This window comes from Zalophus californianus, chromosome 16 (genome assembly GCF_009762305.2).
Source record: "Zalophus californianus isolate mZalCal1 chromosome 16, mZalCal1.pri.v2, whole genome shotgun sequence".
In the NCBI taxonomy this organism is placed as follows: Eukaryota; Metazoa; Chordata; class Mammalia; order Carnivora; family Otariidae; genus Zalophus; species Zalophus californianus.
The window spans coordinates 23,330,985-23,348,642 of NC_045610.1; the positions used below are offsets into that span (position 1 = coordinate 23,330,985).

Sequence of the window (17,658 nt, forward strand, 5' to 3'; positions counted from 1 at the left end):
CGCTTAAGGACTGAGCCACCCAGGCACCCCCATCCCTGGCCTTCCTATTTAAAACACTGCCTCTCTCTCAAAAAAAAAAAAAAAAAAAAAACTGCCTCTCTCCAGTGACTCTCATATCTCCTCTTATAATGTCATCACAGTATCTATCACTATTTGGAATCATCTTTTTGTGGTTGTCAATTTCTCTCTTCTCCATTAGAATATAAACTCCAGGAGAGTAGGGAACCTTGTCTGTCTTTCACTGTTCTACCCTACTGCCTAGAACAGTGTTAGGCACAAGAGTAGGTACTCAATGAATATTGACTAAATAAATGAATCTGTTATAGATAGAGATTTGAGATTAATGAGAGCTATTAACATATAAATGGTAAAGTGCCGAGTGGATATAATTACAGTAAGACTGTCTAGAGTACTGTTCACCATCCAAGCTGTATATTAGAATTAGTGAGGAAGTTTTTTAAAACACAAGGATGCTGGGTTCCACTCCAAGACAGTGAAATCTGTTAGGCCTGGGCATTTAAAAAAATAAAAGAGCCTCAGTTGATTTTAATGGTTTGGGGAGATAGTATGTAGAGAGAGAAGAGCCTAGGACAGGACCCTGAGAAATGCTAATACTTGAGATAATAGAAGAGGATCCTGAGATAGAGACTGGGAATGTCCAGTGAGGAATTGATAGAACCCAAAGGAAGAGTGGATTTTAAGGAGGGAGAAGCTAGTGGTGTCAAGTGCTCAAGCCAGGCCAAGTCTGTTAAAAAGGATAGAAAGCAGTCATATTTAGTGATAATGGAGGTTGTAAATTATCTTGCCACAGAGTTTCTCAACCTTGGTACTACTGACATTTGGATTGGATAATTCTTTGCTGTGGGGGGCTGCCCTGTGCATTGTAGGATGTTTAGCAGCATCCCTGACCTCTACCACAAGACACCAGTAGCAGCCCCCAGTTGTGACGATTAAAAATGTCTCCCAACATTGCCGAATGTCCTTTTGGGGGCAAAATTGCCCCTTTTGAGAACCGCTGCCTATCAAAAGCCTTTTTGGTAGAGAATTGAATTCTGAACTCAAAATGTAGTGGGATGGTAAGTAAAAGAAATTAGAGAAATGGAGACCAGTAATATGGGCAACTAAGAATCTTGATTATGAAGGGTGGTTAGAGGGGGGGTGAGTTAAGAGGAGGAGGCATCTAGGCAGGGATGTGGGTTTGTGGGAGATTATTTTTTAAGATGGGTGAGTATTAAGCATGTTTATATACTCCTTGCAAGGAAATGGGGATAATTAATATTCACATCCCTTGAAGGAATGGTGACCAGAGCACTGGTGAAGGATTTGCCTTAGAAGAGGAGAATGCTTCTTGCATTGTTACTGGAGGTAAGGATAGTTGCAGATGCTGGTAATAATGGTAACAGATGATTAACATCTATTGGGAGGTTACCATGTGCCAGGCACTGTTACAAGCAATCTGTGTGTTAACTAATTCGCACAACAATGCTGTGAACCAAGGAGGTAAAGGGAACATTTCAGGGAAGGAGGTGAATGGTATAAATGATTTTGATTGTCACTTGGAAGGGGTTTTCCTAGGGTACAGTGAGGAACAGAGGCACTGAGGCTAAGCAACTTGCTGAGGATCACATCTCTAGTGTATGGCAGAGTCAGGATTCTAATCCAAGGATCTGGCCCTGTGCTCTTTACTATGTAGAAGGATGCTTATAAAAGAGGTGGCAGGAAGTTGAGGTAATTCCATCTGATGTCTTTTTCCCTTCCAAGTATAGTAAAGTGTAATGGTCTGCTGAGAGTTGCGGAATATGATAGAAGGTTTGAAGAGAATGTAGTAAATGTGAGGCTAGCAGAGAAGACTTGAAACAACCTACAATTTCCTATTGTAGGAAATAGGAAAGTATGGAACCCATAAAATTGGCAGGCAACAATACAAGCTCAGTTAACATAGGGAACAAGTGTTCTGTGGGTACAGTCTGTGTGGATATGTGACTTTTCTCCATCTTTAATCAGCAACCTGCTTATAGGAACAGAGGCAGTTTGATCCAGGGTTAAGGATATTACTAGTCAGAAACTAGTAATCTGAATAAAAATTTCAAATTTGTCTCATACCTACTAGAGGTATGAGAAGAGTGAGGATAGTGGTTGATGGATGAAGTCCAGGCTTGAGTAGGAAGAAAAAAAGGAAGTTAATGAAGAATGTAGGGACATTAAGAGCATAGTGTTATTGATGAGGTTCAAAGAACTGGTAGTGGGGATAAAAAGAGCTGCATAGACAGCTTTGGGTCCGCAAGTAGATGTTCAGGATTTTGGAGATGAAGTAATTCCCGGGGATGACAGGGGCTAGGTGTGGTCATGGAAGTGGGTGGCTGAAGTGAATGGAAGGGAGGAACCTTTGTAGTTGAGATCAAGAACTGAGGAGATGGGGTATTGGATGGTTGTTACCATCATGGTGATAGGAACACTAAGGTCCAGGCGATGAATGAGAGCAAACGAGAAGTGGACCAGAGGGTGGGATAACTGGAGATCCAAGACCCTCAGAGAAGCAGTGATTTTTATATGAAGGCATAGGGCAATGGCGACATTGAAAGGAATGGAGGAGGTTGAGCAACACCTAAGACTTTGGGAAGAGGCTAGTTCAAGGGAGAGCACCAGATTTCAGTTATAGCACAGAGATGGATGAGAATGTTGGAAGAGGAGGAGGGTGTATATGCCTTTTGTTGTTTCTGCTGCCATCGGAAAGTGTATTCAGAGGTTTCATTAGAAAGAGAGGAGGAGAGAGAAGGGGGGGGAACTTATATTTTGGATGGTGTCCAAAGAGCAATACCAACAGATTCTGTTGGCTGAGAGAAGTGGGCTTTCAGGCTTCAGAGAGAAACTGGCCACAGCGTGGATTAAGCATTTTGGTCAGAGTGTTGAATCTAGGTGGCTTTGTTACTGGGAATGCTCTAGTACATTGGTGGTGTACCAGATGGTGGGTGCTCTCTGCAGAGCTTTTTTTTTTTTTTTATTGTTATGTTAATCACCATACATTACATTAGTTTTTGATGTAGTGTTCCATGATTCATTGTGCATAACACCCAGTGCTCCACACAGAACGTGCCCTCTTTCATACCCATCACCAGGCTAACCCATCCCCCACCCCCCTCCCCTCTAGAACCCTGTTTGTTTTTCAGAATCCATCGTCTCTCATGGTTTGTCTCCCCCTCTGATTCCCCCCCTTCATTCTTCCCCTCCTGCTATCTTCTTTTCTTTGTTTCTTAGCGTATATTGCATTATTTGTTTCAGAGGTACAGATCTGTGATTCATCAGTCTTGTACAATTCACAGCGCTCACCATAGCACATACCCTCCCCAATGTCTATCACCCAGCCACCCCATCCCTCCCACCCCCCACCACTCCAGCAACCCTCAGTTTGTTTCCTGAGATTAAGAATTCCTCATATCAGTGAGGTCATATGATACATGTCTGCAAAGCTTTATGTTCAGTGCTGTCTTAAATCTTCTGATATGAGGATTGGTGAAACTAGGATTGAGGTGTTGAGCAGAGACTGGTATCTGGTCAAGTAATAAGACCATCCTCTAGAGAGCCAGAAATACGGAGGAGGAGGAGCAGGGGTTGGAGATCTGTGGGCAGGATTTTGCAGGAGTTGAGAGCCTGAATTATGTAGTTATTAAGCCCTTGTTTGTACCCACAGGCTGTTAAGGCCCAGGGAAATTTGGGTTAGATTGTTCATTGGCCCAAAGGTGCAGAGTGGGCAAGAGAGGAAGATCATTTTTACCATCTTTGGGCTTTGTGCCACACTAGTGGAGGCAATGTTGCTTATACTCCAGAATAGTTTCACTACTCTTTTGGTTTTTACTTACGTTTCTATGAGGCAAAACATGTATCTGGAAGTGGTGGGGTAGGTAGGAAGATACATCTGAGTGACACATATCATGTTGGATTCAGAAGAACTGGACTACTCTAGAACCTGGAGTGTGGAGAAATGGAAAGGAGCATCTATTTTACTTTGACCTTTTTCTGCTTAATGGGAAGAAGTTGACCTCACATTAGATCACTTCAGTCAGATTGGGGGAATTAATAGGGGTGGCGGGACGTTTTTAACCTCTGGTGGTCATAGGCTTACATGACAACACTGAAGAGAGGAAAAGAGAGAAAAGCAGCTCACATTTGAGTGCTTACTATGTGATGCTAGGCACTCTATTAGGATTTATATTGTTTACTCCTCAGAAGAGCTCTCTGAAGTAGTGTACATTACTCTCATTTTATTATAGGTGAGGAAACAGAAAGATTAACTTGTCCAAAGTCAAAGTTCAAGAAAGTGATGGACCCTAGGATTTAGACTTCAGATTTTTCTGACTACACAAAGTCTGGGCTTTTTCTTTTTGATGGAGGATGTAGATTGTTGGGATTGGTGTGGCAGGTCCTATTGGCAAAGGGAAACAAGCCTTTAGAACAAACAAGGGAGAAAAACTGAAGCAGTTTTAGAGTGTAAATAGGGCCTGTCACAGGGCATGGCCCTGAGGAAGGCAGAAAGCAGGTGGTGAAGAGACAGCAGAGATGGTTGGTCTTGAGTATAATCTCGTTACCTCCTGACTACTGGGAAGTGGTAGTGAGGGGCAACATGTTAGAGGAAATGGTCTAAGAGCCAAGCTTTCCAGGATTTTCTCCTACTTTCCCTTCTGTAGCCCACTCTGGGCAGAGGCTCATCAAATTCTGGGCATAAACAAGGGCTTGATTTAGGGAGGCAGGTTGGCCACTGGAGCAGCTCTGGCTCTTTCCCTTTGTGAAAAGGATATGTGGCTTGAGTGAATTAACACTCAACCAGGAGTGAGGAGACCTGAGTTTCCATGCAGCCTCTGACAAAGGGACCAGCAGTGATAGGTAGAGTGATATTTATTTATGGAAGATAGGTATAGATTGTTTTCTCGGGGGAGCCTGAGACGCAACCTCAGGGAGAGAGTGGGGACTTGGGCCGAAGAACTGAGCTATTGGGAGGTTTTAGCAAGAATCTGGAGCTGCTTCCTGATCCTTGGCACCCAGGGCCCTGTGGCTGGTTCCTTGTGTGTTGGTTTAGAGAAACAGGGTGGGAAGGAAGAGGTGAGGTAGAAGGCAGAATCTCTCTGGGCACTCAGCTTTTTCTGTTGGTCTGATGTGGCTCTGGACTTTGCAATAAACAAGGGGTTCAGCTGTGCAAGTTGAAAGTCTTGGATAGTTAACTCTTCTGGGTTCTCAGGCTCTTTCCGGAACCTTGTAGGCCCTTCCTCCTCATTAGTCTTAAGTGCCTCATATACAAAGAGAACCTTGTTCTTCAGCTTGTTTTGGATCCAGGGATCAGTTGAGGCCAAGAGAGTTAATGTTTCTTGTAGCTGCATTGAAACAAAGGTCCCATGGCTGGCTCACTTCAGGCTAAGGCTAGGAGCGGAGGGGGTGCCTCAGGGAGGGAATGCTCTGGCCACAGGCCACTATGGCCCCAAGTAATGAAGTCAAGGGATAATGTCCGAGGTTCATTCCCCTTTCCTCCCTCCTGACAAAGAGGAAGTGGTGAGGATGGGTGGGAGAGGCTTAGAGGAGGGGTAGGAAAGTGGAGGAGGTGGGCGGGAATGCCTTACGCTTTTCTTCACAGCCTGGCTCTTTTCTGTGTCTAGCATGTCCAGGAGCAAGTGGAACACTTGTGGGTTGCGGATCCCCAGGACGCCCTGGCAGAGGCAGAATGAGAGTGACTAAGTAGCCAGCCTAGGAAGATGCACATCTGTGCTCTTTTTCATTCTAGTCCCCCTCTGATAACCCTGTGGCCTGGAGAGAGGGGGCGTTATGGCTCCCCAGCTGAGGTATCCCTTTCTTTCCCTTTTGGGGCCACTGCATTGGGTTCCAGCGCATACTGTTCACCAGGAAGAGTCAAGACAATTCCTGCAAATTCTAAGCAACGTCTCTTATACCCATCTCCTGTCCCTTATCCCACCTACCTCCAATCCTGAAGAAGAGGTTACCCCTGAATTCCTGGTAGGGCCGGAATTCTAAAACAAGCCAGCAAACCTCCCCAAACTTTATAGCCCTTTCTGCCGCTAAGTAATTGTGCTCAGCTGCCTACTCCGCTGGCCACCAACACGTCTGGCCAGAGAAGCAGAGCTGGCCTTACCAAAGAGATGACTGCTTCCTGGCGTGCAGTGGCATTTGAGTTCATCAGTTGCCTATGTAGAAGGGAATGAGTGTGTTATCCAATTAGAGGGTAGGGGAGAAAGGCTGGTTGTTTCTTCTTGCAGCCCAGAGTGAGTCAGGCTTAAGGCCAATGAGTGATGCTAATTTCATCAATTGCTCCCTCTTGTTACTTAGGTCAGGAAAGGGGCGAGGAAGGGAAAGGCAGGTACTGCAGTTTGCCAGGAGGCACTGAATGACAATTAGGACTCACATCTGTCCAGAATTCTACTTTTTATAGATTCCTTTCGTGTCCTCATCTTAATTTGAGCTCTTATATTTTATAGCAACCCTGAGTGGTAGGTATTATTGGCCCCCTTTTACAGATAAAGAAAAATCCTAGGGGTCAAAGAGTGACTTGGCCAGGGGCATAGGCAAGTGAGAAGTAAGAACTGGGATCAGATTCTCAGCTCTTTCCGACCCTGTGCCCCTTTCCCACAGCCTAGGATTTGGCTCTGGGAGCTCCCAGCCTGAGCCACTCACGCCTCCAGCAAGTTCATCATTGTAGGCTTCATCTTGAGCTCTTCCACCGTTTCAGCCACAGCCTGCCTCATAGCCTGAAGGGGGATTAAGGTGGGACAACAGAGAAAGAATACAGGAGTGTACCTTGAAGTGCTCACCAACCTTTACCGAATGTTGACCTTTGTGCTACATACGGTCCTTGTCTTGAGGGGCTCATGGTCTGGTAGGGGAAGCAGACGAGTAGGCCGTCACACTACCGTTTTAAGCGTTACAACTGAACTAACTATAGGGTGAACACAGGAGGGTCTCCTTAGTCCAAGTATCAGCAAGATTTGCTGGAAGAAGTGATGCCTCAGCTGAAGCCTGAAAGGTGGATAGCAGTTAACCAGTAGAGGGCTGGGGGCGGGATGACTTTTTGGGCAGAGTGGAGGGCATGTACAAAAGCTTAGAGGCAGGAGAGAGCACACAGAGGTTGGGGAACAAAATATTTCAGTTTAGCTAGGTGACCACAGTGAGACCCTTCAAAGTGGGGTACTCTGAGGAATTACACTGGGATAACAGGTATAAATGAGGACAAGGTCATTTTTAAGCTTAGCTGGTGTGTGGCCCTGAGCAGGAGTGGGGAGAGAGAGATGAAGCTAGAGAGGGAAGCAGGCCTTGAGTGGTAAAGGGCAATGTAAGCCTTCCTGAGGGCGTTGGGGAGCTACTGAAAAGTTTTATGCAGAGGTGAGACACAATCTGATTTACATTTTAGAAAAATGTCTTTAGAAGTTCTGTGGCTGGTTCTGTAACAAGCTACAAAAAGATGAAAGCAAAGGAGCACAGAGGAAAGCAGGATTCATTCTGTTGGAGGTGATTTGGGAAAGGTTCCCATAGAAGGTGGACTGGCCTTGCAGGAGCAATCACTGTGACAGGGCAGAAGGAGGGAGGCGTGAATAATAGCATGAGGCAATTTTTACCTTGCAGAGGGAGGGAGGGATGACTTGGCACTTTGCGCTGAGAGAACTGCCTGAGCAAAAGCAAGGTGGCTTGAAAACATGCGCAGTATTAGAGGAACAGGGAGTGCTTTAGTGCCTTAGAGTGAATATGATACTTTGTGGGGCAGTGTGGTGGGAGCCAAGCTGTGGGAGGTCGTCAGAGAAGAGAAAGGAGGAGGGTTTGGGCTGCCTGGGCTTGGGAGCTTTGGTCTCACTTACAAGGAAAGGTTCATTATATGTCTTCCTCCAGAGCAGGTCAAATGTGAATCCCTCCAGCTCTTGTGCCTGGATCTTTTCCAGCCCAATGGCCTTGAGCATCTGGGTGGCTTCAAAGCGGTGCTGAGAGCAGAGGTGGGAAGGTATAAAGGGTAGACTCTCTTCCTTATCCCTCACCCCTGTGCTAGTGCTGGAGAAAGAAGGGTCCTAGGCAGTTGGAGAGCTTACCTCCAGGACACTAGAATAGCACAGCTGGTCTAGAATGGCCCTGGTGACTGTGGCTGTGTGTACATGCATCATCTTGACCAGCATCCTGAGTGCCTGTGGGGGGCAGGCAGGGTAGGGTGGGGTGTACAGGGCCAAGAGGCATCTGGGTGGCCAGGTAGGCTTGAGGGCTGAGCCTAAAACTCATGGGGAACAGATGGGGTCTGTCTCCTGCCTCCTCGCCTTTTGAGTGAGAACCTCAGTTCATGTGGGCACATACGTGCACATTTATAAATGAACGTTCATACAAATCAAATATATACAGACACATGGACACTCACACATCTATGTGACCCCGTACTCATGCATATACATATTCATAGACACACAGGGCCCCGCAGTGCTCCCTGCTGAGACTTCTTTTCTCTGGTTGAGTATGACGGGGTCCAGACTATACCAAAGTCAGCACTGGCCTCTGGTTCCCCAGTGCTCCCCAGGGAGCCCAGCCTCCTGCCCTTCACACCTTCATCTGCTGGGCTTTGGACCCTTGGCTCAGGCACTGCAACAAGAACTCTTGAGCTGTGTTGCTGCAGGGCCTCAGGAAACCCAAGCACAGGGCTGCCTCCACAGCTGCTTCGTCCGATGACTTATGTATCAGCATCTGCAGCACAGGTACCAACTTCTCTTCATCCCCGACCTGAGTCCTCTGAGGGAGACAAGAAGTGAAATGGGCAGGGGGACTATGTCTTTAGCCAGGCTTTGTTAAGAGGGCAATTCACTGCCATTTCCACAGCATTGTCCCTCCTCCCCAGAATGAATCTCATGTCCTCAGATTATTTTACCCACTTCCCCTTATTTTTGTTGTCCTCTACTTGCTCCTAGGTCTTATCTCATTTCTCTACGACTTTATCTTGTGGACGGATGAATGTCACTCTCGAGCACTTCTGCTATCTTAATTCCTGACATTTAAAAAAATACACACGTCATTGCTCCTTCTGTTCTCCAATAATCTTGTCCTTGTCCTCCATTCTATGTCAACCATTAATTTTCACAGAGAGGTTTTTATCATTATCTCTTACTGTGACTTCTCCATGATCTCCGTTTCATGGATCCCACTCTCTGACCATCACCTCCTATCTTTCCAGCTCCTATCTTGCCAATAATTATTGGACTTCCACAAGGATTAACAGTCCACTGAGCACCTTTTCATTGCTCCTCATTTTCTTCCCTCTCTACCCAGCTTAAACTCCATGGTCCTACTATAGTCACTTGCTTGCCTTACTCAACTCCTTTACTGCCTCTTGCTTCATTGTAGTCAACTCTCGACTTACTCTGTGCCTGCACCTCCTGGATAAAAGCACACGGTTATGATGACTGATCTCGCTTTGAATGTGTGAACACAAACCTCGTGTAGACCCTTAGTGCTACCTAGTAACCATACTGTTTTTCCATGGGCAGTTCTTTTTCCCGCGCTCCTGATTCACACCCTGTCCTCTGGAACCTCCAACACTTCTTCCTCCATTCTTAACTCTCAGCTGATGACCTTGTTTCCTACTTTATTGAGCAAATATAAGCAACTGGAAAAGAAGTTCCAGAGGCACCTACCACCATTTCTGTCCAACACCTGCAGCCATATATTCTTCCCTCCTCTTATTAGTATAGACTGTGGCCATCTCCACTTGTGTGTTAGACCTCATCTCTTTATACCTAATCACAACTCTTTATTCTCTCTTCCAAGTTATCATTTTTCTAACTACTGGACCATAGAAACATGCTATTATTTTTCTTTTTTCTTAAATCAACCCCTGGTGCCAGCTACAGTCCTTGCCAGCAAAACTTGGAAAGTTGTCCATTCTTGCCATCTCTAATTTCTTTCCTCCCGTTCACTCTTAAACTCCTTCTGTCAGACCTACACTGCCATGACCCCACCAGACTTGTTAAGATAATCAAGGATTCCTACATTGTTAATCTGTGTATCAGTTCTCAGTCCTTATATTATTTGATGTGGTTGATTTGTTTCCTTTCCTTGATATATGTTCTTCACCTGATTTTCAGAATACCATACTCTTGGGTTGTCTTCCTACCTGATGGCCTGCTGTCATTATTTACTGGTTTTTCCTCTTCTCCCTGAGCTCTTAATATTGGGATGCCCCAAGATTTCCTACTTGGTCCTTAGTGATCTCATCTAATTGAATGACATTAAAGGCTGTCTATATGCCAACAACTCATAAATTCCTTTCTCTGGTTCAGACTTCTAAACTCAAAATCGTGTGCTCGCTTTGGCAGCACATATACTAAACTCAAAACTGTACATACAACTCTACCTGCTGTCTCCGTTGGAGGTCCAGTAACATCTTGAACATAACTTGTCCAAAACTGGACTTCTGATATTACCTCCAAACCTGTTCCACTTGCAACTTTATCCATCTTGGTTAATAACAACTCCACCCTTTCAGCCACTAGGCCAAAAACCTTGGCTTCATCCTTGTTTCCTCACTGGCTTTTGTAGCTCACATTCAACCTGTCAAGAGTTTTACTAATCCCACTACGACCACCGTGATCCATGCCACCATTATATCTCACCAGGATTGCTTCAGTAGCCCCTAATTGGTCCACCTGCTTCCACCTGATGCCCCACCCCCACCTCCCATCTTTTCTCAGCACAGCAGAGTGAACCTTTTGAAATGTAAGTTAGATTATGTCACTGCTTTGTTCCTTACTTCAGACAAAGTAGAAGTCCAAGTACTTGAAGTTGTCCAGAAAGCAATGATTTAGTATGATTTAGTCGATCTAGATCTAGTATAATTGAGTCTCCTGTTAACTACTTTGACCTACCTTCATTTTTACTACTTTCTCTATTTCCACTCCGCTGCAACCACTCTGGCCTCCTTGCTGTCCCTGGACCAATGCCAAGCACCCTCCTGCCTTAGAGCCTTTGCACCGATTGGCCCTTCTGCTGGGAATGCCTTCTCTCAGATATCTGCAAGGCTAACACCTTCACCTTCTTCGGGTCTTTGCTCACATGACACCTTCTAAATGAAGCCTTCCCTCCCTTCTGTGTTTAAAACTGCAGCTTAGTCCCATCCCCACTTGGCATTCCTGATCATCCTCACCCTGCTACCTAATTTTTCCACTGCACTTGTCACCTCTAACATACTATATAATTAAGTTTACTGGTTATTATATGTCTCCCCAACTAGAAGGTAAGCTCCACAAGAGCAGGGGATCTTAGTCTGTTTGGTTCACTGATGTATCTTAAGGGCCTGGGACAGTGCCTGGCATGTGATAGCTGATTTAAAATATGTATTTTTGTTGAGTAAATGGATGAATGATGACTTCTATTTCACACGGAACAGTGATGGGCTCAGAGTAAGAGGACCCTAAAAGGGAAAAAATTTGAGTAGTGTTGCAGACTCTCTTGATCCCTTTCCCCTCTTGAGAGAGGTTTTTTCTTTAGTAGGTTATTTTAAGGATGATAATGGTTACCATTTAAAAAGCACAGGCATTGAACGAAGTGCTTTACATACATTATCTCATTTAATCTTAACAATGCTATAATTACTATCCATTTTGTTTAATCTGTTGATGAATTTTTATTGAAAAATAGAAAAATTTATTGAAAAATTTTATTGAAAAATAGCTTGTTGTATCAGTATAGTTAACGTACAGCGTTCTGTTAGTTTCAATTCAGTGATTTAGCAGTTCTGTACATTACTCAGTGCTCATCCTGATGAGTGTGACTCTCCCCCATTTTGGAAATGAACAGACCGCGGCACTGAGAGCTGGCTTGTCAGGGGTTGTGTGACTCCTACGTGGCCCTGCCAGCGCTTCTATTCAGGGAAACTGTTCCACAGGGAACTCCACGAGGGCAGTGTCTTCTCCCATCAGGGCTAGGAGCTAGGGATTACCTTCTCCCTGACCTAACCCCAGCCAGCACCATCAATTACCTTGTCCTACCCTGCCCCAGTTACTGACTCTTCTCCCAATCACCTTGTCTTTGGGGACAGCAGCCCAGGAGTTCAGAGCCTCTCGTAGCCCTGTCAGAGAATCCATCCTTTGCCCCTCATTTTGCCCCTTCAGCTGTGTGATGAGAACCTGGATCACGTGCTTACTCAGGCAGCCTGGACAAGGGAGGTCCTTGGGTCAGGGCAGAGCCTCAGGGACTGTTCCTCTCTGCCAGGACCTATTTGACTCCACTGTGCCCTCGAGACAGAAGTTCTAAGTACTGGATCCCCGCGTGTTGCCCGTCCTCCCAGGACACTGGTGCAGCTGGCTGAGCATGGCTGGAGTTCCAGGGACCCACCCACTCCCTCCCAATCTCTTCTCCTTTTCACCCCACTTTCCTCTCTCTGCCCACAGTACTAGGCTAGCTCCCAGATCCTGCCAAATGCTAGGTAGAAGTGGGGTGTCCTTACCCAAAGGGGAAAGGGGCTGCACTGCTTCCTTTCTCACTTTCTCCCACTTGCCCCTCAGGGAGGGGACATACTCACCCAGCATGGCCAGGCTTCGACAGGCCTCATACTTGACTTTCTCTGGACCGGTTTGGGCCTGATTTAAGAGGCAGGTGGTGGAGATACGCCATAAGGTGATGGAATGTCAGAGCGTTAAGAATCATCTCAGCTTTTCATTTACAAGTGAGGAAACCAAGGCCTAGAGAGTGACCTTCTAAGCTCAAACAGAGTACAACAGGCAGGATGGTGCAGTGGAAGGAACACAGCTCGGGAGTAAGACTTTTGTTCCGATCCCTATCTGGTATCTAGTAGCCATGGGACCTTGGGCAAGTCGCTTGGCTCACTCTCAGAGCTTCCATTTTTTTGTTTTAAGTTTTTTTTTTTTTTTTTGACAGAGAGAGAGGGAACACAAGCAGAGGGAGTGGGAGAGGGAGAAGCAGGCTTCCCGCTGAGCAGGGAGCCTGATGTGGGGCTCGATCCCAAGACCCTGGGATCACGACCTGAGCCGAAGGCAGATGCTTAACAACTGAGCCACCCAGGCGCCCCACAGAGCTTCCATTTTATCATTAGAAAAATACAGACACAAATGTCTATTCCCAGTTTGTAAGATTTAAATGAGGATATGGATAAGAACGCATGTTCCCCATTATAAGTTGGCCTATAAGCACGGGGCATTGATTCAGTTAAGGTAGAGAATGGACTCAGTCCCAGTTCTTTTCTGCTTTTCAGTTGAGGATCTTTTCTGTTCAACAGAGGGGAACTTCAGATTCCCCTAGCCCCACCAAGCTGCCCTTCAAGAAAGCCAAGGGCATGAGATGGGGCATGCTGCACACTGGCAGCTCTCTCCTCACTGCATCTGACCCAGCATCCTTGCACCTTGGCGAGCCTTGTCTGTGCCCCTGTGCCCATGCTCCACATACCTCAGACCCCGTTTCCTCCTCTCATGAGCTCCATGCAGCCCTAGACTCACCACCTGCCGTAGTGCCTCTATGACAAACTTGTCACTGACACCCAGGCATCCCAGAGCCTGCAAGAACAGGGGGTGGAAGAAAGGGAAGAGAGCTCAGATACCACCCCCATGAGTTTCAGCCTCTGGACACAGCTGGAGTTTTGTCTTGGAATGCACCTCCCCCACCCCAAGCATCTTTCTGCTCCCCAGCTCAGCCAACTCCTACCTGTGGCCATGCTCCACCACCCTTGCTGCCTCTCACCTGTGCTGCATAGAACTGCTCATGCTCTCTGGGAGATTCTAGGCTTTTGGTGAGTTCCTGCCCATCCAAGGGAGCCAGTGGAGAGGAAGAAAGGGATAAATACAGTTGTAGAACTTCAAACAGAGAGGAGCTCATCCAATCCCTTTTCCTTTCCTCCCTCCATTTTGTAGGCAGGGACTGAGGGCTGAAGGATAATGTGAGCCCAAGGTAAGGGCACCCACAGAAAGGGAGTCTCCCCAGTCTCCCTCCCACCGTGGTCCCTGACCTTTAATCTTTGCCACTTCAGGGGGTTCCCAGTAGGGTCTGAGGGCTTGGATGCCATCCGAGATTTTATAGTCAACTTGCTCATAGGGAGATGGAATTTTTGGATGGGCGTGCCCTCTTTGAGTTGCCTGTGTGAGAAATTGCACAGGCAGCCTTGGTCCCCTTGTTCCCTCCCTCGTACTTCACAAACTTTCCTCTGCCCTTGGTCCTCAGCCCAGCTCAGAGATGGGACCATCGGAAGACAGATGCACCGCCTCCTACCCCAGGCTCCTCTCTGGGATCTGTAAGCTGGATTTGCCCCACCCCCTACCCCACTCCTTCCTTCTCCTTCCTCTCTTTCCTAGAAGGTATGAAGGGTGTGGAGAATAGGGAGGAGCAAAGCACACCTAGGGTGATCTCTCATTTTCCACAACATTTTCTGGGCATCCCGTTCTTGTCGCTGATCATACAGAGTGTGCCAGTGTGTGTAGATCTCAGGCTTCTTGAAGTAGCAGTAAGGCACTGAATGTGGCTTGCTCGGGTGCTGCCTCCAGCGCTCTGGGCTTGGGGGAAACTCTTCCTTTGGCATCTGGGGGGTGTGAATGGCACAGCAGTGGGAGGGGATATTCCTCAGCCAGGAAAAAGACCAGGATAAGAAGGGACTAGGTGAGAGGGATGCCCTTTAGTCTCTCAGCTAGAGTCAGAGACCTCCTACCCATTGTGTGACTTGGGCAAGTGACTTCACCCACCAAGATCTCAGTCTTCTTCTCATCTGCAGAATGGAGCTAATAATCCTTGTTTTTTTCTGTAGCCCTTGTTGCGAAGAACAAATGAGATCAAGATTGTGAAGCCCTTGTTGATCTGTAAGCCAATCCGAGTACACTGGTTATTTGAGGATTTCGAAGCACTTTGAAAAGGCTCTGGGTGGCTCTGTCGGTTACGCGTCTGCCTTCGACTCAGGTCATGATCCCAGGGTCCTGGGATCGAGTCCCTCATCGGGCTCCTTGCTAGGCAAAGGAGCCTGCTTCTCCCTCTGCCTGCCGCTCCCCCTGCTTGTGCTCTCTCTCTCTCTCTCTCTGACAAAATAAATAAATCTTAAAAAAAAAAAGAAAAGGCAAGGGGTGAGGGAGATGTGAAGAGGGGAAAGACAGGCTATTCATTCAGGCATGCAGCAGATACTCACCGAGCACCTGCTAAGTGCCAAGCACTGTGCTAGGTGCTGGGGAGGCAGTTATCATCCCTGCCCTTCGTGGAACGTCACAGTTTAGTTGGAAAAGCAGAATTTCCTTAAACAACCTATCTCTTAAACGGTCGTGAAACTGCAGCTGTGATTGTAGTGGAGGGTGGTGGGTGGGTCAGGGGACTTTCTCCACAGATTTGGCTAGAATTCCCTCCTATCTCTGCCCCAGCCTTTGTCAGAGTCAGTTCTCTGAGCAACAAGAGGGGCTCCAGCCAGTGTTTTTCCCTGTGGTGATGGAGAAGATCATAGTAAAGGTTGTCAGATGACTGCCATGATTTCAGAAAGTGGAGTATTGACTCGTAATGAGTAGGGATGTCAATGATTTAGTGAGAACCAAGCAAATAAAAAACAAAACAAAACAGGACGCCCAGGTAAATTTAGATTTTAGGTATTGGATACCATATTTGGGACATATTTATACAAGAAGTTACTTATCTGAAATTCAAATTTAGTTGGGCATCCAGTATTCTATCTGGCAACTCTAACTATGAGGATCCCCGCATTAATGAATAAAAATGACTCCTTATTAAGCACTGCCTGCGTTAAGCCCAGGCCTTACAGATAGTAGCTCATAGCATCTCCACGAATGGAGCGGGATGGGGGTTGGCCTGTGACTGAGGAAGCTCCTGAGGCCCCGGGGGCGGGGGGCAAGTGACTTGTCCAAGGTCACACAGAACTAGCGGCAATCCCAAGGATGAGTGTAAGGGTTCTGTGACCTGGCCTTAGAGGAAAGGGGCAGTCTGCTGCCCCTCCCACTTTAACAAAGCTTCCGGGGCGGGGAGGGGCAAAAGTTAGGGGTCTTACCTGGTAGCAGGACAAGGGCAGGTGAACAGGAGCTGTGACTTTTCTGAGTTCTGTGGTACAAATGGTGGGCTAAGAATCATCCAGTCAGGCATTCATTTATTCAGCATTTAGTGAATGCTGCATGTTAGAATTATTTGGGGGAACTTTTAACCTGCCTTGGCCCTACATCAGACTAATTGAATCTGATGCTCTGGGGATAGGGCCTAGGCCTTTCAGAAAGCTCCCCAGAGGATTCTAATGTGCAGCTGATGGTGACAACCAGTGGTCTCGTTCAGTGGTTCTCAGACTTGAGTGTGTTGTAGGATCACCTGGAGAGCTTCCTTTTTTTTTTTGTTATGTTAATCACATTCCCCTGGAGAGCTTCTTAAAACCAATTTCTGGCACTCATCCTGAGTATAGATTCAGCAGATCTGGGGTGGGGGCTGGGGATTTGCCTTTCTAACAAGATACTGATGCTGTTCATCCTGGGACCGCACTCTGAAAACCACAGATCTAGCTGGTGAGACAGAATTGTTTACTAGTGATTAACAAAGGGAGACAAATGTGAGGATACGGGCACAGGTGGTACAAATGAGGCCCCTAACCTGGCTGGGAGGATCAGGGAAGGTTTCCCAGAGGCTCAGTCTTTAATCCACGTTGGGGTTAGCCCGATAGATAAGGGGGAAGAGCGCTAGACACGAGGAATGACTTCTTTCAAAGACCGGGAGGTGGGGAGTTGGGTAGAGAGCAGGGTGCAGATGTGGGAGCGGAAGCTAGAGAGACAGATGTCCCATCTTTGCGGGTCGTGGAGACTTACCTTGAAGGCCTTGGGGAGGCACCAAGTGTCCAGTGGCCTGCCCTGACCCTTCCTGTGGGTTTGCTGCACTCACCAGACCCCTGTCTTGGGAAAGGGAGCCAGGGAGCTTTTCTTTTCAGGCCCCACCCTTGACTTTGTTCCTGTCTGTTCCAGCCTCACCTTTGGTCCTTTCTGGGTATTCCAGCCATGGGTACTTGAACATGGACCTGGAGATGTCAAAGATATCAGTTGATTTTTCATAGGCCATCCTCCTCTTCTTCTGGTGAGGCCAGAGGGAACCTAGGTGGGGCCATGCAGGGCTGTTGGGAGCGTGGGGGCACAGCTGGGGGAGACCTGTCCTCTGTGGCACAAGGGGAACTGGTGAGGGACTGGGGCTTCTGCGGGTAGAATCTTCTGAGTGTTGAGCAACCAGATCTCCTAGGTAAATGGAAGACTCCAGTTCCATTCTTGAGCCCCGCCCCCCCCAGCCCCCACCCCTGGGGTCTCCTGGCCTGTGGCCTTGAGCTAGTCACCTGACCTCCGGGAGCTTCCGTTTCCTCATCTGAAAAGTGGGAAAGTCATGCCTGTCTGGGAGCCAGAGGGGCTGTGGTGAGGCATGCACGGGAAAGAAAGTCAAAGCATTTGGTGAACTGTCGAGCGCACATCAGCCCATGGGAGGGGCAGGGATGGTTCTTAGGATTAGTCATCAGGAAAATGGCAGGAGCGGGAAAACCCCGTTTGTACACACACGTCCCTGCCTGGCTGCAAGAGACTGAGCTCTTCCCTGTGTGGTGAGGGAGCTGCCTTCCGTACCTCCTACTTTTACATATGCTGTTCCCTCTACCTGTCAGGCCTTTCCTACCTGCTAAACTGTTTCTCCAATCTT

The 17,658-nt window shown here is 47.2% G+C and overlaps 1 protein-coding gene across 9 annotated transcripts; it reads right to left on the minus strand.

Moving 5' to 3' along the window:
* Positions 1–4,254: 4,254 nt before the first annotated feature.
* Positions 4,255–17,170, minus strand: HEATR9 (HEAT repeat containing 9). 9 transcript variants are annotated; one of them, XM_027626485.1, is made up of 17 exons: positions 16,953–17,170; positions 16,794–16,877; positions 15,998–16,047; positions 14,361–14,542; positions 13,976–14,102; positions 13,711–13,767; positions 13,470–13,526; positions 12,539–12,596; positions 12,039–12,169; positions 8,572–8,754; positions 8,073–8,165; positions 7,848–7,967; positions 6,673–6,746; positions 6,134–6,185; positions 5,607–5,693; positions 5,131–5,363; positions 4,255–4,420 (listed from the first exon to the last, which is right to left on the minus strand). In XM_027626485.1, the coding sequence occupies exons 1-17, from the start codon at positions 17,038–17,040 to the stop codon at positions 4,354–4,356; spliced, it is 1,743 nt and encodes a 580-aa protein (XP_027482286.1). In that variant the 5' UTR covers positions 17,041–17,170; the 3' UTR covers positions 4,255–4,353. The 9 variants fall into 9 exon arrangements, with proteins under 9 accessions (XP_027482286.1, XP_027482285.1, XP_027482288.1 ...); XM_027626484.1 differs by lacking the exon at positions 4,255–4,420 and having other exon boundaries at positions 4,890–5,363; XM_027626487.1 differs by lacking the exons at positions 4,255–4,420; positions 16,794–16,877 and having other exon boundaries at positions 4,890–5,363.
* Between the last annotated feature and the right edge of the window lie 488 nt (positions 17,171–17,658).

Coding starts and splice junctions, on each gene's coding strand:
- HEATR9 (XM_027626484.1), bottom strand. CDS start 17,040: ATGGCCTATGAAAAATCAACTGATATCTTTGACATCTCCAGGTCCATG. Junction 14,543..15,997: donor TGCCCTTGTCCTGCTACCAG/GTAAGACCCCTA, acceptor CACACCCCCCAG/ATGCCAAAGGAAGAGTTTCC. Junction 7,968..8,072: donor GCTATTCTAGTGTCCTGGAG/GTAAGCTCTCCA, acceptor CTCTGCTCTCAG/CACCGCTTTGAAGCCACCCA.